The following is a 25,419-nucleotide window of genomic DNA, read 5'->3' as shown; positions in this document are numbered from 1 at the left end:
CCATGACAGTGTTAGCCAGCCATTCTGGGTATTTTACCTCTCTGATAACTCCAGCACTGAGAAGTCTTTTCACTTCATTTCGAGCACCTTCGGCCTTGTCATCAGACATCTTCCGAAGCCTCTGCTTTCTGGGTCTAAAAGATGGATCAACATTAAGCGAATGCTCAATAACATCCCTGTTAACTCCGCAAAGATCATTAGCCGACCATGCAAAGACATCTTTGTTGTTGAACAAGAATCTTATCAAGGTTTTCTCTTGTTCCTCAGACAATTGAGATCCCAGCAGCACCTTCTGCTCTGCGATATCTTCGCATAAAAGCATGGGTTTCGGCTGATCGGCTGAAGCAGCCTTCTCCCTTCTATGCTTGTACTGCTCACAAGCTTCGGCTTCATCTATGTTATGGATTGCCTTTGAATCAGTCCAATTCCCTTCGGCCTTTCTGGCGGCTTCCTAACTCCCATAAATAGCAATAGGTCCCTGATCTGAAGGTATCTTCATGCAAAGATATGCTGGATGAAGGATTGCTTCGAAAGCATTGAGTGTTCCGCGACCAATTATAGCATTGTAAGGATACTCCATGTCAACAATGTCAAACACAATTTGCTCAGTTCTTGTGTTGTTGACGAATCCAAAGGTTACTGGCATGGTAATCTTTCCAAGTGCTACAATTTGCCGCCCTCCGAAGCCACAAAGAGGGTGCGTAGCATCATGAATCTTGTCTTCGGGCTCTTGCATTTGTCTGAAGGCCTTAGCAAATATGATATCTGCTGCACTGCCTGTATCAACCAAAACATTATGGACCAGAAATCCTTTGATCACATAAGAAATAACCATGGCATCATTGTGTGGGTAATCCTTGAGCTGAAGATCCTCTTGAGAAAAGGTAATTGGGATGTGAGACCATCTTGATTTGATGAAGGGTCCTTGTACCCCTACATGTTGTACTCTTCTCTGTGCCTCCTTCTTCTGTTTCTTGTTAGCCGGCTCTGAGCATGAACCGCCTGTTATCGGGAGAATCAGCTTCGGAGCCGAAGCAGTTCCAGCTTGGTTCTTGAACGAAGCCATTGTCTCAGGAAAGTGGAAGTGAGTTCACCGGAGGTGGGCGCCAATGTTGGGGACTTGTTCTCAAATGCTATGAATTAAGAACAAGGCAACATAAAATGTTAAATATTAATGCCCTTCGTCCAATGAAGCATTATATCCCCAAGGATTTAATGAACTTCGGACGAAGACCATGAGTGAAATATCACGAAGGTCATACCTTCGTGATTGAACTTATAAAATAATATGAAATAATATATAAAACATGAAACATTAAAGATAAATGTATCAGAAATAAGCAACATTATTCGCATATTTTATTATCTGATCATAAAAATGTCAGAACATAAAGTTTGAGTACATTTATACCTTCTACTTGACAATGATAATTTCCGGGCAATGCGTTTGCAATTACAGGAATCCGTGAACAATAAAGGAATACTGTTCACTATTTATAGACACAGGACACAGCCTGTAAGGAATTCCACGAACCCCCCACGAATGGTCCTTCCTTAACTCAATGAACTTTGAGAATTCCTTTGCCTAGTTAACGCCTTCTTGCTCATCTAGAAACTCTCCCTCTCATATCTCATGACAACTATTCCTGTCTCGGTTATCTGTGCTATCCAAATGCCTGCCTCTTTGTAAGCCCGTGCAGACTGAAATGCATATGCCTCCCAAAGCGGATTAAGCATATCCTCGCTCACAATCATGCCCCTTATAAAAGTTTACAACAATGACTCAGACCCTTATGGGCTAAAAGGTCATTCTATCTTTAAGTCGGTTCGATCCTTTGTCTTCGGGCATGCTATAACACCGAAGCTTCATGAGTGATAGCTTCGGTCATCATGTATAAGCAGCTTTAGCCAAAGCTGTTTCTTCCTGCAGGACCTTCGGCGACGAAGCATGGCCCCAACATCTACAATATGCCTTGGTATGTTGCTTGGGCTTCCACACCTCCAAATGGCCGGTTGGGTGAAGTATATATAGACCTCAACTCAAATATATCCGTTGAAAAGCAGTTCTGCAGCTTTCTGCGGCGCACCGAACAGGTGCACCGGACTGTCCGGTGGTGCACCGGACATGCCACGTGTACTAGCCGTTAAAGTAGCCGTTAAAGCTTCCGAAGATGGCACACCGGACATGGCGCACTGGACGGTCCGGTGTGCACCGGACAGCCCATGACCTCTTGTCGTATTTTGGCCATAACTTTTAGCTCCAAACTCCGATTTCGATGATCTTGTACTTTTTGGAAAGCTTATGAAATTATCTACATCCCAGAGTTAAAGCCATATCAGTTTGAGCAAATTTGGCATACCGGAAAGTCTGGTGTGCACTGGACATCCCATATGTTGGTGCAGTTTTTTTAGCAATTTCGACTTCGTATTGTGGGCATAACTTTTAGCTCTGAACTCCGATTTTGATGATCTTGGACTTTTTGGAAAGCTTATAAAATTATCTACATCTCAGAGTTAAAGCCATGTCAGTTTGAGTTGATTTGATTTTGTGAAACACTTCTAATTCAGTCAGCCCTTCATCTCAACTTTGTCAACTTCACTTTTGTTTTGCATCTTTGTATCTCACTTCTACTTCTTGATGTGTTGGACTCTTAGCATGTATAAAGTATCTTTAATATGACTTTGTAATGTATTATATGGGTCTTATAATGTCTTCTTTGAGGTGTTGCATCCTTAGAGCCTCAGTCCAATCCACTTCCATCCTGTGAACTACAACACACAAACACTTGGGAAATACATTAGTCCACAGGTTATGTTGATCATCAAACATCAAAATCTATTAAGCTAAATGGCCCGGGGTCCATTTTCCTTACAATCATAAACTTGGACTTCGGTCATAAATGTTTGTTGACTATTTAACAACCTCTTGGATGATAGTGTACTATTCTAGTGCTGCTACTTTATCTGTTTATGGTGTTGTTTGAATGGATGATTGAATAATGCTAAAAAATTTTGTAATGGTATTTTGATGGATATATCTGACATTTGTATAATGTATTATTTTGATAGATGTTTAATCTTTGTGGGTACGAGTGACCCGACGGGTGACCCATACCCACATGTGTATGAGTATGGGGGCAAATCTATACCCACCAGCGGATATTGGTGGCCCGATAGGGTTATTTTTTGTCATGGGTATGAGTATGGAATAGTAATACCCGCTGGTTATTTACCCATTGCCATCTTATTAGTGTTTCGTACCTCGCCATGACAAGTAAATTTATTGTACGCATTTTGGGCTCCGGAGGGTGTGCGCAGTGGGCGCAGGATTTATACTGGTTCTGGCACCATTGATGATCAAAACTCGTAGTAGGGGTTACAAGCGGTCGAGAGAGGGAGGAGAGGCTCTCAAGTGTCTTTTTCGGGATGGAAGTGGATCTTAGAAGCTATAGGGTGGAGTCATAGCTAAGTCTTGTCTCGACAGGTGAGAGCACCTAGAGGGGGGGTGAATAGGTGATCCTGTAGAACTTGAAACTTAAGCCACAAAAACTTGGTTAAGTGTTAGCACAATAATCGCCAAGTGGCTAGAGAGGAGTCTTCAACAAAACACAATAACCACAAAGATATCAATCACAGAGATGGCACGGTGGTTATCCCGTGGTTCGGCCAAGACCAACGCTTGCCTACTCCACGTTGTGGCGTCCCAACGGACGAGGGTTGCAATCAACCCCTCTCAAGCGGTCCAAAGACCCACTTGAATACCACGGTGTTTTGCTTGCTTTTCTTAATCCCGTTCGCGAGGAATCTCCACAACTTGGAGCCTCTCGCCCTTACACTTGAAGTTCACAAAGAAGCACGGAGTAAGGAAGGGATTAGCAACTCACACAAGACTCAAAGATCACAGCAAATACGCACACACAAGACCCAGACTTAAGCTCAAAAGACTAGCACACTAGAACGGAGCTCAAATCACTAGAATGTCGAACAAGTGCGCAAGAATGAAGTGTGAGTGATCAAGATTTCTCAAGGAATGCTTGGTTTTCTCCTCCATGCGCCTAGGGGTCCCTTTTATAGCCCCAAGGCAGCTAGGAGCCGTTGAGAGCAATCCTGGAAGGTAGATCTTGCCTTCTGTCGACTGGCGCACCGGACAGTCCGGTGCACCACCGGACACTGTCCGGTGCAGATATCCTTCCTTATTTGGCGAAGCCGGCCGTTGGAGTCTGAGAGCCGTTGGCGCACCGGACACTGTCCGGTGCACACCAGACAGTCCGGTGCACCAATGTGACTGTTGGCTCGGCCACGCGTCACGCGTGGAATCCTCGGCCGACTGTTGCCCCGGCTGACTATTCACTCACCGGACAGTCCGGTGCACCACCGGACAGACCAGTGAATTTTAGTCGTACGCCGTTAATCCTCTCCCGAGAGCGACGAGTTCGCCTGTGAACGGCTCACCGGACAGTCCGGTGCACCACCGGACAGACCGGTGAATTTTAGCCGTACACCACTGTCGAAGTCCCGAGAGCAGCCTGTTCGCCAGAGCCAGCCTGGCGCACCGGACACTGTCCGGTGCACCACCGGACAGTCCGATGAACCCAGACTGAGCAGACTTTGGCTGAACAAGGCCATCTCATTTCCCATTCAATTTTTTCTGTTTCCAACACTTAGACACAATACATTAGTCCATAAAACAATGTACTAAGTCTAGAAACATACCTTTTGACATGATTTCCACTTTGTCCACCACTTTGCATAGATTGACACAAAAACACTTGTGTTGGCACTCAATCACCAAAATACTTAGAAATGGCCCAAGGGCACATTTCCCATTCAATCTCCCCCTTTTTGGTGATTTATGCCAACACGACATAAAGCAACTAGAACAAGTGCAATATCAATGCAAATGAACACTCAAAATTGTTTTGATTCAATTTTGACATATATGGATCACTCTTTGCCACCACTTGGTTTGTTTTTGCAAATCAAACTCAAATTCCTATCTCTAAGTCAAATCCACTTGTAGAGACATAAAGAGAGGTATTCCAAAGAAATTGATCAAGAATTTCAAAAACTCCCCCTTTTCCCATAATCAACACTTCTCCCCACAAGAGGCCAACTTTTGACAAAAGAGACAATAAAAGAGAGTTTTGACAAACCAAAAGCTCTAATCTACTATTTTCAAAATTTCTCAAGTGGTAGCTGATCCATCTATTGCTTTGGCCTTTATTTTCTCCCCCTTTGGCATCAAGCACCAAAACGGGATCAATCTTGGCCCTTTAACCCCATTGCCTCACCAAGATCTTCAAATAAGAGTATAAAGGCAATAAGAGGACATGAGATGAACTTGGAATAAGTTACCCTCTCATCGGAGTGCAGTGGAAGTCTTTCATGGTCCAAGTCCACCTTTTCCCTTTCAAACCTCCTTTGAGACTAAATCAAGCAAACTCAAGCAAACGATTAGTCTCAAAGGGTCAAGTTGTAGCACAACTCCCCCTAAATACGTGCATCACTTGCACAAGGACTTGTGAGGTCCGGGGAATGATGGTATAACTTGAGCACCATAGTAAGCAACAAAATGCAGAAGGAATATGATCAAAGGCATAAACACATGTATGCTATAAATCAATCCAAGTTCTGCGAATCTAGGATATTTAGCTCACTTTGCAGCCTGCAAAAGGTCTTTTCATCTAAAGGCTTAGTGAAGATATCGGCTAGCTGGTTCTCGATGCTAACATGAAACACTTCGATATCTCCCTTTTGCTGGTGGTCTCTCAAAAAGTGATGTCGGATGTCAATGTGCTTTGTGCGGCTGTGCTCAACAGGATTTTCCGCTATTCGGATAGCACTCTCATTGTCACATAGGAGTGGGACTTTGCTCAGATTGTAGCCAAAGTCCCGGAGGGTTTGCCTCATCCAAAGTAGTTGCGCACAACACTGTCCTGTGGCAACGTACTCGGCCTCAGCGGTGGATAGGGCAACGGAAGTTTGTTTCTTAGAGTTCCACGACACCAGGGACCTTCCTAAGAATTGGCACGTCCCAGATGTACTCTTCCTATCGACCTTACATCCAGCATAGTCGGAATTTGAGTATCCAATCAAGTCAAAGTTAGACCCCTTTGGATACCAGATCCCGAAGCAAGGCGTAGCGACTAAATATCGTAGAATTCGCTTCACAGCCACTAAGTGACACTCCTTTGGATCGGATTGAAATCTAGCACACATGCATACGCTAAGCATAATATCCGGTCTACTAGCACATAAATAAAGCAAAGAACCTATCATTGACCGGTATGCCTTTTGATCAACGGACTTACCTCCTTTGTTGAGGTCGGTGTGTCCGTCGGTTCCCATCGGAGTCTTTGCGGGCTTGGCGTCCTTCATCCCAAACCGCTTTAGCAAGTCTTGCGTGTACTTCATTTGGGAGATGAAAGTGCCGTCCTTGAGTTGCTTCACTTGGAACCCAAGGAAGTAGTTCAACTCGCCCATCATCGACATCTCGAATTTCTGCGTCATCACCCTGCTAAACTCTTCACAAGACTTTTGATTAGTAGAACCAAATATTATGTAATCGACATAAATTTGGCATACAAAAAGATCACCATCGCAAGTCTTAGTAAAAAGAGTTGGATCGGCTTTCCCAATCTTGAAAGCATTAGCGATTAAAAAGTCTCTAAGGCATTCATACCATGCTCTTGGGGCTTGCTTAAGTCCATAGAGCGCCTTAGAGAGCTTACACACGTGGTCGGGGTACCGTTCATCCTCGAAGCCAGGGGGTTGCTCCACGTACACCTCCTCCTTGATCGGCCCGTTGAGGAAAGCGCTCTTCACATCCATTTGGTACAACCTGAAAGAATGGTGAGCGGCATATGCTAGCAAAATACGAATTGATTCTAGCCTAGCCACAGGAGCGAACGTCTCTTCAAAGTCCAAACCTGCGACTTGGGCATAACCTTTTGCCACAAGTCGAGCCTTGTTCCTCGTCACCACCCCGTGCTCGTCCTATTTGTTGCGAAACACCCATTTGGTTCCCGCAACATTTTGCTTGGGACGAGGCACCAGTGTCCAAACTTCATTACGCTTGAAATTGTTGAGTTCCTCCTGCATGGCCAACACCCAGTCCGGATCTAGCAAGGCCTCTTCTACCCTGAAAGGCTCAATAGAAGAGACAAAAGAGTAATGCTCACAAAAATTAACTAATCTTGAACGAGTAGTTACTCCCTTGCTAATATCACCCAATATTTGGTCGACGGGATGATCCCTTTGAATCGTCGCTCGAACTTGGATTGGAGGTGCCTGAGGTGCTTCTTCCTCTTCAACTTGAACATCCTGTGCTCCCCCTTGATCACGCGCCTCCTCATGATGAACCTGTTCATCGTCTTGAGTTGGGGGATGCACCATTGTTGAGGAAGATGGTTGATCTTGCTCCAATTGTTCCTGTGGTCGCACATCGCCAATCGCCATGGTGCGCATTGCGGCCGTTGGAACATCTTCTTCATCTACATCATCAAGATCAACAACTTGCTCTCTTGGAGAGCCATTAGTCTCATCAAATACAACATCGCTAGAGACTTCAACCAAACCCGATGATTTGTTGAAGACCCTATACGCCTTTGTATTTGAGTCATAACCTAACAAAAACCCTTCTACAGCTTTGGGAGCAAATTTAGAAGTTCTACCTTTCTTCACAAGAATATAACACTTGCTCCCAAATACACGAAAATAAGACACATTGGGTTTGTTACCAGTTAGCAGCTCATATGAAGTCTTCTTGAGGAGGCGGTGAAGATAGACCCTGTTGATGGCGTGGCAAGCCGTGTTCACGGCTTCCGACCAAAAACGCTCGGGGGTCTTGAACTCTCCAAGCATTGTCCTCGCCATATCGATGAGCGTCCTATTCTTCCTCTCTACCACACCATTTTGCTGAGGTGTGTAGGGAGCGGAGAACTCGTGCTTGATCCCCTCCTCCTCAAGGAACTCCTCCACTTGAAGATTCTTGAATTCGGACCCGTTGTCGCTCCTTATCTTCTTCACCTTAAGCTCAAACTCATTTTGAGCTCTCCTGAGGAAGCGCTTGAGGGTCCCTTGGGTTTCAGATTTATCCTGCAAAAAGAATACCCAAGTGAAGCGGGAAAAATCATCAACTATAACAAGACCATACTTACTTCCTCCTATGCTTAGATAGGCGACGGGTCCGAAGAGGTCCATATGAAGCATCTCCAAGGGTCTTGATGTGGTCATCACATTTTTGGTGTGATGAGAGCCTCCCACCTGTTTCCCTACTTGACAAGCTGCACAAGGTCTATCTTTTTCGAAATGTACATTGGTTAGACCTATCACGTGTTCTCCCTTTAGAAGCTTGTGGAGGTTCTTCATCCCCACATGTGCTAAGCGGCGATGCCACAACCAGCCCATGCAAGTCTTAGCCATTAAGCATGCATCTAGACCGGCCTCTTCTTTTGCAAAATCAACCAAATAAAGTTTGTCGTCTAGTACACCCTTAAAAGCTAGTGAACCATCACATCTTCTAAAGACAGACACATCTACATTTGTGAATAGACAATTATATCCCATATTGCACAATTGACTAACAGATAACAAATTATATCCAAGCGACTCAACTAAAAACACATTAGAAATAGAGTGCTCGGATGAAATAGCAATTTTACCTAACCCTTTTACCTTGCCTTGGTTCTCATCACCGAATATTATTGAATCTTGGGGATCCTTGTTCTTGACGTAGGAAGAGAACATCCTCTTTTCCCCCGTCATGTGGTTTGTGCATCCGCTGTCGATAATCCAGCTTGAACCCCCGGATGCATAAACCTGCAAGGCAAATTTAGGCTTGGGTCTTAGGTACCCAACTCTTGTTGGGTCCTACAAGGTTAGTCACAATTGTCTTAGGGACCCAAATGCAAGTTTTATCTCCCTTGCATCTTGCCCCTAACTTCCTAGCAATCACCTTCTTATTCTTTCTATAAATGGCAAAAGAAGCATTGCAAGCATGATATATTGTAGAAGGTTCACTAACTTTCCTAGGAACATTAACAACATTTCTCCTAGGCATATTGTGAACAACGTTTCTCTTACCAACATTTCTATCATGCACATAGGAAGAACTAGAAGCAAACATGGCATGAGAATCAAAAACATCATATGCATTACAACTCCTATAAGTATTTCTAGATTGTCTCCTATCATGGTACATAAAGGCATGGTTCTTTTGCACACTACTAGCCATAGGGGCCTTCCCTTTCTCCTTGGCGGAGATGGGAGCCTTATGGCTTGTTAAGTTCTTGACTTCCCTCTTGAAGCCAAGACCATCCTTAATTGAGGGGTGTCTACCAATTGTGTAGGCATCCCTTGCAAATTTTAGTTTGTCAAATTCACTTTTGCTAGTCTTAAGTTGTGCATTAAGACTAGCCAATTCATCATTTAATTTGGAAATTGAAGCTAAGTGTTCACTACAAGCATCAATATCAAAATCTTTACACCTAGTGCAAATCATGACATGTTCTACACAAGAGTTAGATTTATTTGCTACTTCTAATTTAGCATTTAAATCATTGTTAATTCTCTTTAAGCTTGAGATAGAGTCATGACATGCAGACAATTCACTAGAAAGCATTTCATTTCGTTTAACTTCTAAAGCAAGTGAATTTTGTGCACTAACAAATTTATCATGCTCTTCATATAAAAGGTCCTCTTGTTTCTCTAAGAGTCTATCCTTCTCATTCAAGGCATCAATCAATTCATTGATTTTATCAATTTTATTTCTATCCAAACCTTTAAATAAACTAGAATAGTCTATCTCATCGTCATCACTAGAATCATCACTTGAAGAAGCATAAGTGATATCCCTAGTACATATCTTCTTCTCCTTTGCCATGAGGCATGTGTGATGCTCGTTGGGGAAGAGGGATGACTTGTTGAAGGCAGTGGCGGCGAGTCCTTCATTGTCGGAGTCGGAGGAGGAGCAATCCGAATCCCACTCCTTTCCGATATGTGCCTCGCCCTTGGCCTTCTTGTAATTCTTCTTCTTCTCCCTCTTGTTTCCTTTTTCCTGGTCACTATCATTATCGGGACAGTTAGCAATAAAATGACCAAGCTTACCACATTTGAAGCATGAGCGCTTCCCCTTTGACTTGGTCTTGCTTGGCTGTCCCTTGCGACTCTTAAGCGCCGTCTTGAAGCGCTTGATGATGAGGGCCATCTCTTCATCATTTAGCCCTGCCGCCTCAACTTGCGCCACCTTGCTAAGTAACGCCTCCTTGCTTCTCGTTGCCTTGAGAGCAACGGGTTGAGGCTCATTGATTGGACCATTCAGTGTGTCGTCCACGTACCTCGCCTCCTTGATCATCATTCGCCCGCTTACGAATTTTCCAAGAACTTCTTCGAGCGATATTTTGGTGTACCTGGGACTCTCACGAATATTATTCACCAAATGAGGATCAAGAACGGTAAAGGACCTTAGCATTAGTCGGACGACGTCGTGGTCCGTCCATCGCATGCTTCCGTAGCTCCTTATTTTGTTGATAAGGGTCTTGAGCCGGTTGTATGTTTGGGTTGGCTCCTCGCCCCTTATCATCGCAAATCTTCCGAGCTCGCCTTCTACCAACTCCATCTTGGTGAGCAAGGTGATGTCATTCCCTTCATGAGAGATCTTGAGGGTGTCCCAGATTTGCTTGGCATTGTCCAAGCCACTCACCTTATGGTACTCGTCCCTGCACAAGGAGGCTAACAATACAGTAGTAGCTTGTGCATTTCTATGAATCTGTTCATTAATAAAAATAGGACTATCCGAGCTATCAAATTTCATTCCATTCTCAACAATCTCCCATATGCTTGGATGGAGAGAGAACAGGTGACTACGCATTTTGTGGCTCCAAAATCCGTAGTCCTCCCCATCAAAGTGTGGAGGCTTGCCGAGAGGAATGGAGAGCAAATGTGAATTTGAACTTTGAGGAATACGCGAATAATCGAAAGAAAAGTTTGAGTTAACCGTCTTTCGTTTGTCGTAGTCGTTGTCGTCGTTGTCCTTATGGGAAGAAGTGGACTCATCACTGTCGTCGTAGTAGACGATCTCCTTGATGTGTCTCGTCTTCTTCTTCCTTCCATCTTTGCGTCTATGGCCCGAGCCCGAGTCGGTAGGCTTGTCATCCTTAGGCTCGTTGACAAAAGACTCCTTCTCTTTATCGTTGATCACGATTCCCTTCCCCTTAGGATCCATCTCTTCGGGCGATTAGTCCCTTTGTGAAGAGAACGGCTCCGATACCAATTGAGAGCACCTAGAGGGGGGTGAATAGGTGATCCTGTAGAACTTGAAACTTAAGCCACAAAAACTTGGTTAAGTGTTAGCACAATAATCGCCAAGTGGCTAGAGAGGAGTCTTCAACAAAACACAATAACCACAAAGATATCAATCACAGAGATGGCACAGTGGTTATCCCGTGGTTCGGCCAAGACCAACGCTTGCCTACTCCGCGTTGTGGCGTCCCAACGGACGAGGGTTGCAATCAACCCCTCTCAAGCGGTCCAAAGACCCACTTGAATACCACGGTGTTTTGCTTGCTTTTCTTAATCCCGTTCGCGAGGAATCTCCACAACTTGGAGCCTCTCGCCCTTACACTTGAAGTTCACAAAGAAGCACGGAGTAAGGAAGGGATTAGCAACTCACACAAGACTCAAAGATCACAGCAAATACGCACACACAAGACCCAGACTTAAGCTCAAAAGACTAGCACACTAGAACGGAGCTCAAATCACTAGAATGTCGAACAAGTGCGCAAGAATGAAGTGTGAGTGATCAAGATTTCTCAAGGAATGCTTGGTTTTCTCCTCCATGCGCTTAGGGGTCCCTTTTATAGCCCCAAGGCAGCTAGGAGCCGTTGAGAGCAATCCTGGAAGGTAGATCTTGCCTTCTGTCGACTGGCGCACCGGACAGTCCGGTGCACCACCGGACACTGTCCGGTGCAGATATCCTTCCTTATTTGGCGAAGCCGACCGTTGGAGTCTGAGAGCCGTTGGCGCACCGGACACTGTCCGGTGCACACCAGACAGTCCGGTGCACCAATGTGACCGTTGGCTCGGCCACGCGTCACGCGCGGAATCCTCGGCCGACCGTTGCCCCGGCTGACTATTCACTCACCGGACAGTCCGGTGCACCACCGGACAGACCAGTGAATTTTAGCCGTACGCCGTTAATCCTCTCCCGAGAGCGATGAGTTCGCCTGTGAACGGCTCACCGGACAGTCCGGTGCACCACCGGACAGACCGGTGAATTTTAGCCGTACACCGCCGTCGAAGTCCCGAGAGCAGCCTGTTCGCCAGAGCCAGCCTGGCGCACCGGACACTGTCCGGTGCACCACCGGACAGTCCGGTGAACCCAGACTGAGCAGACTTTGGCTGAACAAGGCCATCTCATTTCCCATTCAATTTTTTCTATTTCCAACACTTAGACACAATACATTAGTCCATAAAACAATGTACTAAGTCTAGAAACATACCTTTTGACATGATTTCCACTTTGTCCACCACTTTGCATAGATTGACACAAAAACACTTGTGTTGGCACTCAATCACCAAAATACTTAGAAATGGCCCAAGGGCACATTTCCCTTTCAACGGGACTCCGAGCTCTAGGTCCTCGTGGACGCTCCTCCTCCTGTTCATCCTTGTGGGTGCGTGTCCGAGTGAGCTCGGCTCCGTCTAAAGGCGTCCGAGTGTGTCTTGTTGTCGAAGGAACTCTCTTCTTGCCTGGAGGCTAACCCCTCCCTTTTATAGGTGGGGAGAGGGGTCGGCCAGCGGTGGTTTCTTTGGAAGGTAGCCACAAGGCAAGGGTAAAACCAACGTTCTACCCAGGGTGAAGCCACGCATACTCGCGGAGCCCAGGACTGCCTGGTTGTCTCGTATTTACCGTGACGGATGATGTGGGGCAACAATAGTACCAGACATCATCATTTTGGATATGCTGACCCCTGACCTCCGTAGCCTGGGGCTCAACGCGACCCGTCGTGTAGTGCCATGCCAGAGGTCCGCGCATTTAGGCCTAGTCCGATAGGCCATGAGTGCGTCGTAGGCTGAGGGGCGCATGAGCCATTAACGCGCCGCAGTTTGGGGCTCGTAGGTCATGAGTGCTATGCGGCCCTGAGAGCATCTAGAGGGGGTGAATAGATGATCCTTTAATATTAAGTCTAAACAACACAAACTTGGTTTATAAAATGTGTTAGTGAGAACGAAAATCAAGTTAGGATGAGGAGAGGGAGGAGAAAAGAAAACTCTTCACTTGATTTGTTCCTTTAGGAAGAGTATTAAACTTAGGAGCAATAATACAAGTGAATATGAGAACTTAAGAAGACAGTAATCGCAATAAGTAAAATAGACAAGAGACACAACGTTTTTTACCGTGGTTCAGCTAATGTCTATTCAGGGCCGTCTCTAAGTTTTTTAGGCCCCGGTGCAAAACATAAAAATAGGCCCTGGGATCTATAAATATAGAGATAAAAACAATATAAAATATATCATTTTATATTTGATTTATTCTCGTATTCTTGTCCTCTAATATTATCTATTTTAAAGTCAAGATTTTACAAAACAATAAATAACTTTTGTTTTTTATACCATTTATATTCAGAAAGTTTAAAAATTTGAGGCCCTAAAAATTTAGAGGCCCCGTACGGTCGCTCCATTTATACTGCGCCCTAGACGGCCTTGTATCTATTCTACGTTATGGTAACCTCATTCGGTCAAGTGTTACACTCAACCCTCTCAAATGATCCAAAGGTCACGCTTAGTACAACGGTTGTCTTCCTTAAATTGGGAGCGTGCAGTCAGTTGAGTTACGACAGGCAAGTCGTCGCCGGCCACGGGCTGCTCCTCGAGCCAGCTTGCACATCTGGTCGGGGTGTCACCGTAGCTCTGCGTACGTACCCATGGCGTGGGTCCCACGTTTCCGCCGAGGCACCGACGCCGAACAGGACGGTGAGTGAGCCAAGCTTGCGCGATGGACCGTCGGCCATAGCTGCAGGCTGCCTCGTCGACGGGTGCACTCGCAAGGTCGATTGCGAGCTGCTCCAGCAACTCTACCATGCTCCAGCTCGATAACACCAGTTCCTCACCTACCCCTTAGAGATCTGTGATGTATAAAACAAAGTCTATCTTGTGATATATTGAAATCTAGTAATATACGGATATCTGTGACTAGTACTTTTCCTCTATTATATATATTTAATAGATTTATACAATATTCAATATATATCTATGGAGGTGGCTGCAGGCTGCGAGATTATTGACATTATAAAACACGATATGTTCGGTTTCGTTGAAATAGAGGCGTTTACGGGGATTCGACGATGTGGAAATATATAGAACACGTAGCCATTAGAATAGACTCATAATCTATTTTAAGCGCAGAGAAGAGCCATTAAGCACCTGGAAGTGACGTCGTCACCTTACCGTTGCCTTGAGCTCATTCGGCGGCCGATGCCTTGGAGCTAGGGCTACATGGAACTGAAGCAGAGGAGATAGCTACCGAGTGGGTGAAGCAAGCCAGGAAACACGCTATTGCGGAGCAGACACTTGCTCTCCTTCGCGCTTGTGCTTCTTCAACCACGTTCTCGTGATATTGACAACCATTTCCCCTTTCTTTTCTTCGACTGGATTTACCGGTACTCCTTGCAACCGCATATTTTTTTCCCCAGACCATGCTGCAAATGCGTGGATGGTGAGCGAGAAGACTAGATACAAAACTGTATGAGCAACTCGGTCTCAAAGTGGGCTCCTTCCTAGTTTTCCTCCTGTAAACAGACCTAATAAGTTATGGCGTTCTGCCCTGTATCTACTTGTTGTTCTTAACATTTTAGTGGCCAGTTAAAGCAATGTTTTTGGATCCAATTGCTGAAGGATTCTTTGTATATGTAGTCATGTACAGTTCAACAAGGGGTCAGTGGACACTAGACATTATTCAATCGATTCGTTCAAGACGCGATGCAGCAGGCAGATTGATCAAGGAGAAGAACAATGGGGAACGGTTGCTTTTACCTTGAGGTAGATATCAATGGCGCGATAGAGGCCGTCGTCGATCGCCCGGGCGTAGTCTGGGACGAGCGCGGCGATGGTTTGGAACTTGGAGGGCTTGAGGTTGGCGTCCGTCCCGACCTCCGCGAGGTACCCGTCGACTAGCTTGCCTACCGAGCTGACTGGCTTGAGCTCGACCGGCGGAGCGTCGACCAGCTGTCTCTCGTCCGTGGTCTCCAGCGGCGGCGGCGGCACCAGCACTGACGGGAGCGAACGGACACTGACAGAGGAGGATTAATGGTTCTTCTTAATGGCTAAGAAAGATTATAAGTCCATTTCAGCTGTTACACATCCTGTGTATTTCTATATCGTCGAATCCCTGCTTAAGGCCTCCGTTTCGACAAAACTGAATGTGCTGTGTTTTATATGCAGGGATGTTCCTAAAACATCCGATTTGTATCACAAATCTAATATTTTAGCATAGATATACATATAATTTAAAACTAATTTTTGACAATGTTATGAAGAATATTATGAAGTATTTAAATAAATTTTTGTATATTTTTTTATGTATATTATTTTCTCCCTACAACAAAAAAGTGAAAAAACATCTGAATCCGTATTCGGATAGACATCCGAATTTTATATCAATTATTTAAAAATATCTAGAACGAATTTAATGTTTATTTTTTGTGAAGATTAATAGCCTCAATGCTAAAAATAAGAATATAAATTTACATAGCAAATTCTATATGTTATTTGTTCACAATCGAAGAAAGAAGACCAAAAAAATGACATCCGAATAAATATCCGGATCCATCCCTATTTATATGCCCTGTTTGGCGAGGACATATCCTGTGCAATCACTCATTTTGGTGCAAGCGTGCAATCAAACTATCCAGAGCATCCAGTCTAGATCCAACGGTTTCATATGGAAGTGGTTAAATGTAAGGGAACGTATCTGGTGCTCAAAGGGGTACGGTGCTCATGTGCACATTTAAAATCTGGTGCATCCATCTTGTATTTAACGGCACCAGCTAATTTTACGAAGAACCCTTCCCACCAGGGGAGGAAGGTGGAAGGGGTGCTTCATAAAATTGGTGCTGCTGTTAGATGCGAAATGAATGCACCAGATTTAAAATGTGCACATGAGCACCGTACCCCTTTGAGCATCAGATACGTTCCCTAAATGTAAAATAGACACTAGGTTTCAGGTGAAAGGGGTTAAATGTAAAATAACAGTTACCATTAGATCTAGATCGGATGCACCAGATCGCTTCATTGCATGCTTGCACCAGAATAAGTGATTGCATAGGATATTTTCCTCTGTTTGGCACAACTGCTGTTTATTGAAAAAACAGCTTATTTAATAAGTTGTTGAAAAACAGCTTCTGTTTGTTGGCTGAAACAGCTAAACTGATAAGCTGCTCAAGAAGCTATCTATTTAGGATAACTTCTCCTTAAATTTGTGAAGAAACATAAGCTATGCCAAACAGGATCATAATGGAAAAAATCTTGGAGGCTGCACGTGCAGCACGCAACTTGACCGATCCATCGCCGCATCGCGGACCTCGACCCCGCCCTCACTGAGCTAGGAGCAGACGAGGCTTGAGAACGAGCGACGGAGACCTAGCCGAAGCAGGAGCTCCCCATGGCGACCGGCAACCTGGCGAGCGTGGTGGTGGCTGTAGACGGCAGCGAGGAGAGCATGAACGCGCTGCAGTGGGCGCTCGACAACCTCCGCCTGCGCCCCGACGGCGAGCTCGTCGTGCTGCACGTCCAGCCGCCGCCCAACATCGCCGCGGGACTCAACCCGGCGCCCATCCCCTTCGGCGGCCCCAGTAAGCGAATCAATCCTGTCTCCCCGTGCTCTCTCGTTACAGTGGCTCTTGTCCATCTGGTCCGGGACCGGGCTTGACGGGTGTTCCTGGGGCGGCGTCGATCAACGCTGGTTATTTGCCTTCATCAGGCGGGTTGGAGGTGCCGGCGTTCACGCAGGCCATCGAGGCGCACCAGCGGCGCATAACGCAGGCGATCCTGGAGCACGCCCTGAAGATTTGTTCCGATAAGAATGTAGGGGGAAGCGAGGACCGACCTGTTCTTCAATTTTTATTCTTGCCCCTTTTCCGGTCTAACCGATTTGGGATTGTTTCTCGATGAAGGTGGAGGTGAAGACGGAGGTGGTGGTCGGGGACCCCAAGGAGAAAATCTGCGAGATTGCGGCCAACCGCAAGGCCGATCTGCTCGTCATGGGCTGCCGTGCCATTGGGCCGCTAAAGAGGTAGAAACAGAGATCTGTCTTGTGCTTTGCTTACCTAAAGCTACTGCGGATTTCAATTCGATGCCACGATAAAAAACTGACACACTTCGTAGTGGAAGCAGAGTGAATCTAGTCTCCATTTTGTACTAGAGTGTAAGCCAAAAAAAAACCTGCTTCCCGCCGCTCTCAATCTGCTTCCCACTCTCCAACCTCTTAAAGAATCACTTCACATATTGTTTGCCAAATGTTTTTCATCAAATAGATTCACTCCTGCTAGATAATCACTCGAAATCACTCTAGGAGTATCAGCTCTTGGAGCTAGAGAATAGTGGAACGAAGCTCTACCAAACAGGCCCAAAGTACTCAAGCAAGTCGTTTTGACGTCGGCAGGTTTAGCACTACATTTTGCTATAAAATATTTATAAATTATAGTCATTATATACTTTTATAAAACTATTTTCGAGATGGATCAACTTACATCACTTTTATAATTTTAAACTCAATCCAAAAGAATTATTTTAATCAAAGTTTAAAAGTTCGATGTAAGACAACCTTAACAACTCGTTTTACGGAACCAAAGGGAATGCTAGATAGATGATGGTGTGCACTTTTAAGCAACAACGTTGAATAAAGAGCTGGCTGGAATTTTTTTAGTCAAAGTTTAAAATATTTAACTAAATACAACCTTAAAAATGACTTTGCTTTAGGGAACTACAGGTAGTAGTAGATAGATGAAGGTGTGCACCTTTAAGCAACAACATTGAATGAAGAGCTGGCTGGAAATTTTTTAGTCAAAGTTTAAAATATTTGACTTAAGACAATCTTAAAATGACTTGCTTTGGGGAACTAGAGGGAGTAGTAGATAGATGATGGTGTGCACTTTAAGCAACAACATTGAATAAAGAGCTGGCTGGACAACCTGAGGCCAGTCACGGTGGAAACCGTGCAGAAGCTCACATGAATCTTTTATCATCTCTGTTTTCATCAATACAATACTGTTGACGCCTTTTCGGAGCGCCAATTACTCAAGAGAACCAGCGGCGGTGCTCTTCTGCAAGGGGCGGACGGTCCGCGCGCGGGGGCCGGACGGTCCGCGGCCTGGTGCGAGGCGGCGGTACTTTCTGGTCAGGCGCGGACGGTCCGCGGCACAGGGCCGGACGGTCCGCGACCTGGTGCAGGAGCCCGAGTTCCCTGCCTGACGGCCGGACGGTCCGCGCCCTAGGGCCGGACGGTCCGCGCGTGCGCAGGGGCGGCGGAAGACCGCCGACGGCGCCTGGATCTCGCTCCCGGGAGGGACCCCGTCGGGGAGGAGAGATCCTAGGTGGTGTCTAGGCTCGGGCCGGCCGACCTAGACTCCTCTAATCGACGTAGAGCCGAAGAGAGACGAAGAATTTGGGGATTGAGAGGCTAAACCTAACCTAGACTAGAACTACTCCTAGGATAAAATGCGAATAAAAGTTGTATTGATTCGATTGTTGATGATTACAAATCGGCCGTATACATCTCTATTTATAGAGGAGGGGGGCTGGACCCTTTACAAACTAATTTCCAAGCTTATCCCATGATTTTAGCTAACAACCGTAGCACAAAACTCGGAACCCTAATCTGTTCTGCGCACGCGCGGACCGTCCGGCCCACAGGCGCGGACCGTCCGGACCGCGGACCGTCCGGCCTCAGGGCCGGACCGTCCGCGCTCAATTTTGGTTCGAACATATGCCCCCCTGCCTTTTGGTGGAGCTGAGCAAACCAAAAGCAACTAACTCGATGTTATCACATCGGTTTTCTTAGGCATCTTGCCACTTACTAGGATGGTACGCAGTGGCCTTGGTCTCGATGGTTGACTCAACGGACGTGATCCCTTTAGATTTGATCGAACTGTCAGTCCCAACATCGCCGAGCGTCATACTGGTACTGACCAATTCGTCACCTTGCCTTCCTAATTCTCTAAGTGTTCTGGCGTAGCTCCGTAGTCGACCAGGTCTTCTCCTTGCAGGTCGCCTTCCTCCATGGGCGTCGGTACGTCGTCGGAGGTGTCTTGGTGTAGTGCGGATGGTTCGGCCTCAGGGGTCGGATGGTCCGCGTCCTGTGCAGATGATCCGGCCTTTATAGCCGGACAGTCTACCATACCTGCAGAGAGATGCACAGTTGTTGTTTTATTTACTATCTTTGTGGCCGTTTGACTTTTCTCAACGGCCTTTGGTCTCCATCTCTTTTGCGGTGGCGGATACTGCGGATGCGTGTCATTGAATATTCTTTCTGCCTCTTTTTCCTGATTCTCCTTTGCTCTGAGGCGCTGTAATTTTCGCTTTTGCGATCGTGTCAATCCCGATGGACACCATCGGGGCATGGAGTATTTTGGATCGGCTATTTTATTGACAGTCGTACTTTCTTTTTTGTTTGTGTTGGCCGATTCACCAAAAATCATTGGCCCTTCGTTATTTTGTTGTACGACGACATCTGTCACTCCTATTTTAATGACCTCTCCCTTTTTCGTACTGTTGGAGGTTATAGCTGTATGTCCCCCTGCCGGATTAGTCAGCCTTTGGGGCCGAATTGTTCGGCAATCTTGCTGGGCCTGTGCTCGTGGACCAGATTGAGGGGCTCTCAATCGGTCTTGTACTGGAGGTGTCAACCTATTGAATACAGATGTTTGGGGTGCCCCCCAAGCGGGGTACTGTGGCATCCCAAATAGGTATGGTGGCATGCCCCACATTTGATTTGGGACGTATGGTGGAGGTATGTATGTGTATGAATATGGCATAGGTGGATATGGTGGTGGAGGTGTCCATGCAGGTATGTTAGGTCTTAATTGAACATTATGACCTCCCGTTCTTTCCGATTGGTGTGGTGGTCCAATCGGCCTAACCTGCCGTCGCACCTGGGTGGGTAAGCGTGGTCCCTTTGGTGGCCGGTCGTCGGGGCCAGCCTTCTTTTTCACATATTTAGACAATAATTGATTAAAGGTCGGGCTAGATTTTACCAACCGACCAGTTGCCTTGAATGTGTTAGTTTTCCACGTACCTATTTCTGGTCGTCGTGGTTTGAAGGTACGTGGTCGCCGCGGCTCTTCGGCGTTGCCGGACCGTCCGCTGGACCGCTCCGGACCGTCCGGTGATGTTACGGACCGTCCGTGCCTGGACACCGGACCGTCCGCGATGCGTAGTATGGATTCTCGCGCATATCCCCTTGTCTGTGCTTGCCCCCCAGCGCTGGAGTTTGTGATGGTTACCTTCAGTGTCTCCCCTCCATCAGGAGTCTTCTCGGCCATCACTTTCCTGTGAGAAATTTTGTTGTTTCCATCGGCCTCCCGTACGTTGCCGATGATGACTTCTTTGTCTTTGCCCTTATCGGCTGTGTTGGGCCGAATTAGGACCTTTTTGCCATTAAAGTCGATCACATTCATTGGGAAGGGCTCTGTGTCCTCCTGAAATTTCAATCGTCCCTCATTAATGGCCGATTGAATTTGTCGTCGGAACACATTACAATCATTAGTGGCATGGGAAAATGAGTTGTGCCACTTGCAGTATGCGCGACGCTTTAGTTCGTCGGCAGGTGGAACGATATAATCAATTTTAATGTTACCATTTTTTAGTAATTCATCGAATATCTTATCACATTTGCCGACATTAAATGTAAACTTAACCTCCTCCTGTCGTTCCTTTTGAACTGACTGCAAGGAGTAGCAAGCCGAAGGTTTGGCCTGCTCGGGCCAAACTATTTCGGCAGTGTAAACTTTCTTTGGTTCATCGTCCGAACTACTTTGATTGTGTTCTACTATAGGGACATTATGATGAACCATTCTGACTAGTTCTTTGCTTCGGCTTTCACAAGCCGAAGCTCTCTGATGTAATTGTGCTAGAGTAAAGAACTGGATGCCTTCTAACCTCTCTTTTAAATAATAGCGCAATCCATCAAAGGCTATTCCTGCCAGTTGTTTATCTGTTAAATGAATTTGAAAGCATCGGTTTCTCGTATCCTGGAATCTCCGGATATAATCACTAACCGATTCATCCTTTTCTTGTCGTAGGGTTACTAAGTCTACTAAATCTAGCTCATAATCACCAGAGAAGAAATGTTCATGAAATTTTTGCTCTAAGTCTCCCCATGACAAAATGGAATTAGGAGGGAGCGTGGCATACCATGTGAATGCAGTCCCTGTTAAGGATAATGAAAATAAACGCACACGGAATGCTTCGGTGTCGGTCAATTCTCCTAATTGTGCTAGGAACTGGCCTATGTGCTCACGCGTGCTCTTTCCTTGGTCACCCGAAAACTTTGCAAACTCGGGTATCCTGGTTCCCTGTGGGTATGGGTGGTGATCAAATCGGCTGTCATAAGGCTTCCGATATGATTGCCCCCCAGGGATCATGCTTACTCCGAGCTTATCTCGGAACGCCCCAGCTATTTCTTCCCTCACTATACCAATGGCAGCCGGTGCAAGACCACCGGCTCTCTGGTCAAACATAGGTGGGGTTGGTTGCATGTTAGTATGTTGTCGTTCCCCCCATTGGTTTGAGCTACGTGGTGCATTTCCATTTGCGCTATATGGCTCATATGTTTGATCGTTTCTTTCCGGCCTTCTAGGTGGGGCCGGAAAGCTTTCTTGGGCTTTGGACCCTGAATTAATGGGCTGGTGCATCGCATAGTGTGATGGGAAGTGTTGCTGGGACGGGCGAGGATTCATGTAATAATCCTCCTCAAAAGACTCATGCGCGGACTGTCCGGATACGTACCCGGACCGTCCGTGGTTATATGCGGACCGTCCGTCGTTGTATGCGGACCGTCCGACTGGGTAGTTTAAATTCGGTGCCCTATGTGGTGGCTCGGGTGCGTGTCTAGGTAACTCATTAAAAATGGGCCCGACTGTGGCTGACCCGGACGGTCCGCGCTCGCGAGCGGACGGTCCGGACATGTGTAGATCGGCTGGTTTACTGCCGATTTGCGTTTGCTCAGGGTACGTGTCCATCGGCATCCCATAAGGGGGTTGTGACTGGTCGTGACAACCTTTAACCGATGTATTACATGTATTATTTCCTAATTCAACCTCGTGTGAAGGAAAATTTGCTATACTAGATTTATCAAATGCACGTACTAGTCTCCTACAATCGTTTTGCATAACCCCTATGATATTTTGCATCTGTTCTCGCTGTTCGTATATGTAAGCTTTAAGAGATTGGAGTTCGTTGGTGCTACTTACATTTGGGGTAATCGTAGTAGGTCGGAGCGAAGCCAGATCTGTCGCCCGTTGCCGAACGACTTTGTTGTCCCTGTCCACTTTGAAGTCAGCCAGGAACTTCGCCTTTGCTTCTTGGATCAGCTGCTCCTGGCGCTCCTCGAACAGGAGCTGTTCTTCAGCCGGCAAGGCTTCCCATGTCGGTGTGATGATATTGCTGGTGGAAACCTCAGAGCTATCTTTTGAACCGGCCATTGAGGGCCGATTTGATAGGTCTATATGTGTTTTCCCCAGCGGAGTCGCCAAAAAGTATGTTGACGCCTTTTCGGAGCGCCAATTACTCAAGAGAACCAGCGGCGGTGCTCTTCTGCACAGGGGCGGACGGTCCGCGCGCGGGGGCCGGACGGTCCGCGGCCTGGTGCGAGGCGGCGGTACTTTCTGGTCAGGCGCGGACGGTCCGCGGCACAGGGCCGGACGGTCCGCGACCTGGTGCAGGAGCCCGAGTTCCCTGCCTGACGGCCGGACGGTCCGCGCCCTAGGGCCGGACGGTCCGCGCGTGCGCAGGGGCGGCGGAAGACCGCCGACGGCGCCTGGATCTCGCTCCCGGGAGGGACCCCGTCGGGGAGGAGAGATCCTAGGTGGTGTCTAGGCTCGGGCCGGCCGACCTAGACTCCTCTAATCGACGTAGAGCCGAAGAGAGACGAAGAATTTGGGGATTGAGAGGCTAAACCTAACCTAGACTAGAACTACTCCTAGGATAAAATGCGAATAAAAGTTGTATTGATTCGATTGTTGATGATTACAAATCGGCCGTATACCTCTCTATTTATAGAGGAGGGGGGCTGGACCCTTTACAAACTAATTTCCGAGCTTATCCCATGATTTTAGCTAACAACCGTAGCACAAAACTCGGAACCCTAATCTGTTCTGCGCACGCGCGGACCGTCCGGCCCACAGGCGCGGACCGTCCGGACCGCGGACCGTCCGGCCTCAGGGCCGGACCGTCCGCGCTCAATTTTGGTTCGAACAAATACCATGTCAGCATATTTAATGCCCATGAAACCTAGTCCCAGTGTGTGTGTGGGGGGGGGGGGTGATTTCATGTTCCAGTTTTCCACTGGACCCATGATTTGGATTTTTTCTGTTAATCTGATCATGCAGCATATTTGAGAGTCGTTGCTAATGACACGCTCCTGCTTAAGTACACAGTGTGAGCTGCAAGTTATGGTTTTTAATCCGTCCTCTCATCGTGGATGTTTCAAACTTTTTTTTGACAAGTCCAGTTGCAGAAAAATCGTTGCTGTGCTTATCACGACTTTTGATGTTAAAACATAATACTTCATTTGTTCCATTATGAATCCCTTGACATGTTTGTCATGATCCAAGAGGCAGCATTTGGGCTTAGCATTCTTCTGTGTATATCATGTATGTATAACATCAAAGAAAGTTAAAACACTCCTGCCCTGGTTGTGATGTCAGCCTGGACACCTCACACCAATCGGTGGTAAACTTTTTCTTGCAGCTGGAGCTGTGATCTGAGTGCTGCCATCGTTCTGCATTTCATCAAAGTTCCGTTACAAAGTTTGATAGCCAGTTGTCTGAAAATCCTTTATAACAGTCATACAAGTGCCTGACTAGTATTTCCTCTTTACATGTGTTGAGTGACTCTGCCTTTTCTTTTGCTGCCCGATTTCTGTATCAAATCGAAAGCCACAATCTGATGAATCGATTCCTTTGCACAGGGTGTTCTTGGGCAGTGTGAGCAACTACTGTATCAACCATGTGGGCTGCCCTGTTGTTGTGATCAAGGGGACATGATATTCCATCAGCCCAGCATTCTTTGGTGTACTTCCATTCAAGGTTTTTGAGGCTTCTGCTGTGACATGTGTAATCCTGTACGATATATTACTGCACATTACTATGCTTTTGTTGGTGCTGCTGAGGGATGAAAGTTGCTATGTGGTCCCTTTCGTTATAAAGGAGGAAGCTTTGTCGGTCGTGTAATCGTGGTAATAAGTTGGTCCTGTGGCGGATTCTTGTGTATATTCTTGTAATCGTTCAAAGACATGGTTCTGTCTGAAGTCCCAACAGCGCAAAATTACCAGAGTCTCGGTTTGTTTGTTTGATGTCCTCTTTCTTTTTTTTAACCAAGACGGCTGGATGCAGATGGTACGTGTGAAATGTAATACGGGCACAGATCGTAGCTTCCTGAAGCGCAACTTATGAGAACGTTCATGCTGCTTCACGGGCTTTGCCGATTACCGTGCTTTCTACTGATCCAACTGACAACCTGCCTGGGCCAGGCAGAAATTGTCAGGCGTTCAATTTTGGGCGCATAGAGTCAGGATTGTTTACCTGGGCAGGCATGCCTGCTAAGGTATGATCCAAACAAGTCCATAGCTCTAAGAGTTTACAGTGCCCTCAGGTTTTGGATACTTAGTATTCACCTAATCCATATGGATTGAGGCAAAATTTATACCTGCCTCAAACCATATAGATTGAGATGAATACTAGAGTAACCAAATAAGACCTCAACGGTAAACATGATACTCACCCATTCTATATGGGTTGAGGCAAAATTTACACCTGCTTTAAATCATATGGATTAAGATGAATACTAGAGTAATCAAATAAATTGTTAGTGGCGGCTAGGAGGGGGAAGAAGGAGGAGAGGAAGGAGACTGGGAAGGAAGAAGATAGAGCAGCAGAGGAGCCAGAATATTGTATTTCTTGATAGATGTCACATACATCCACAACACTCCTTATATATATTTTCACCCTCTCACCTACTCTCGGCCCACAACGAACACTAGCGTACAACCCATTCACCGAGGTTGCTACAGGGCCCAGTTCCAGTCGTGGATACGCGAGTTAGACTATCCGCAGCGGTTTCCCCTAAATTTTCCCCCTATATCACTTTTTTTGTGTCACATCATCAACATTCCATCCCCTGCTTTTCCATCTCCCGCAGCGGTTC

General features: G+C 46.4%; 1 protein-coding gene across 2 annotated transcripts; it reads left to right on the top strand.

Annotated features, from left to right (window-relative positions):
• Positions 1-16,351: 16,351 nt before the first annotated feature.
• On the top strand, positions 16,352-24,568 carry LOC100282520 (ER6 protein). 2 transcript variants are annotated; one of them, NM_001397638.1, is made up of 4 exons: positions 16,546-16,850; positions 16,979-17,082; positions 17,172-17,290; positions 24,185-24,562. In NM_001397638.1, the coding sequence occupies exons 1-4, from the start codon at positions 16,661-16,663 to the stop codon at positions 24,258-24,260; spliced, it is 489 nt and encodes a 162-aa protein (NP_001384567.1). In that variant the 5' UTR covers positions 16,546-16,660; the 3' UTR covers positions 24,261-24,562. The 2 variants fall into 2 exon arrangements, with proteins under 2 accessions (XP_035823921.1, NP_001384567.1); XM_035968028.1 differs by lacking the exon at positions 16,979-17,082 and having other exon boundaries at positions 16,352-16,850; positions 24,185-24,568.
• Positions 24,569-25,419: the final 851 nt, after the last annotated feature.

The sequence above is a fragment of the Zea mays genome, chromosome 5 (assembly GCF_902167145.1).
Source record: "Zea mays cultivar B73 chromosome 5, Zm-B73-REFERENCE-NAM-5.0, whole genome shotgun sequence".
Taxonomy (NCBI): domain Eukaryota; kingdom Viridiplantae; phylum Streptophyta; class Magnoliopsida; order Poales; family Poaceae; genus Zea; species Zea mays.
The sequence above is the reverse complement of the archived record's forward strand: the minus strand, read 5'-3'. Positions and strand labels throughout refer to the sequence as shown.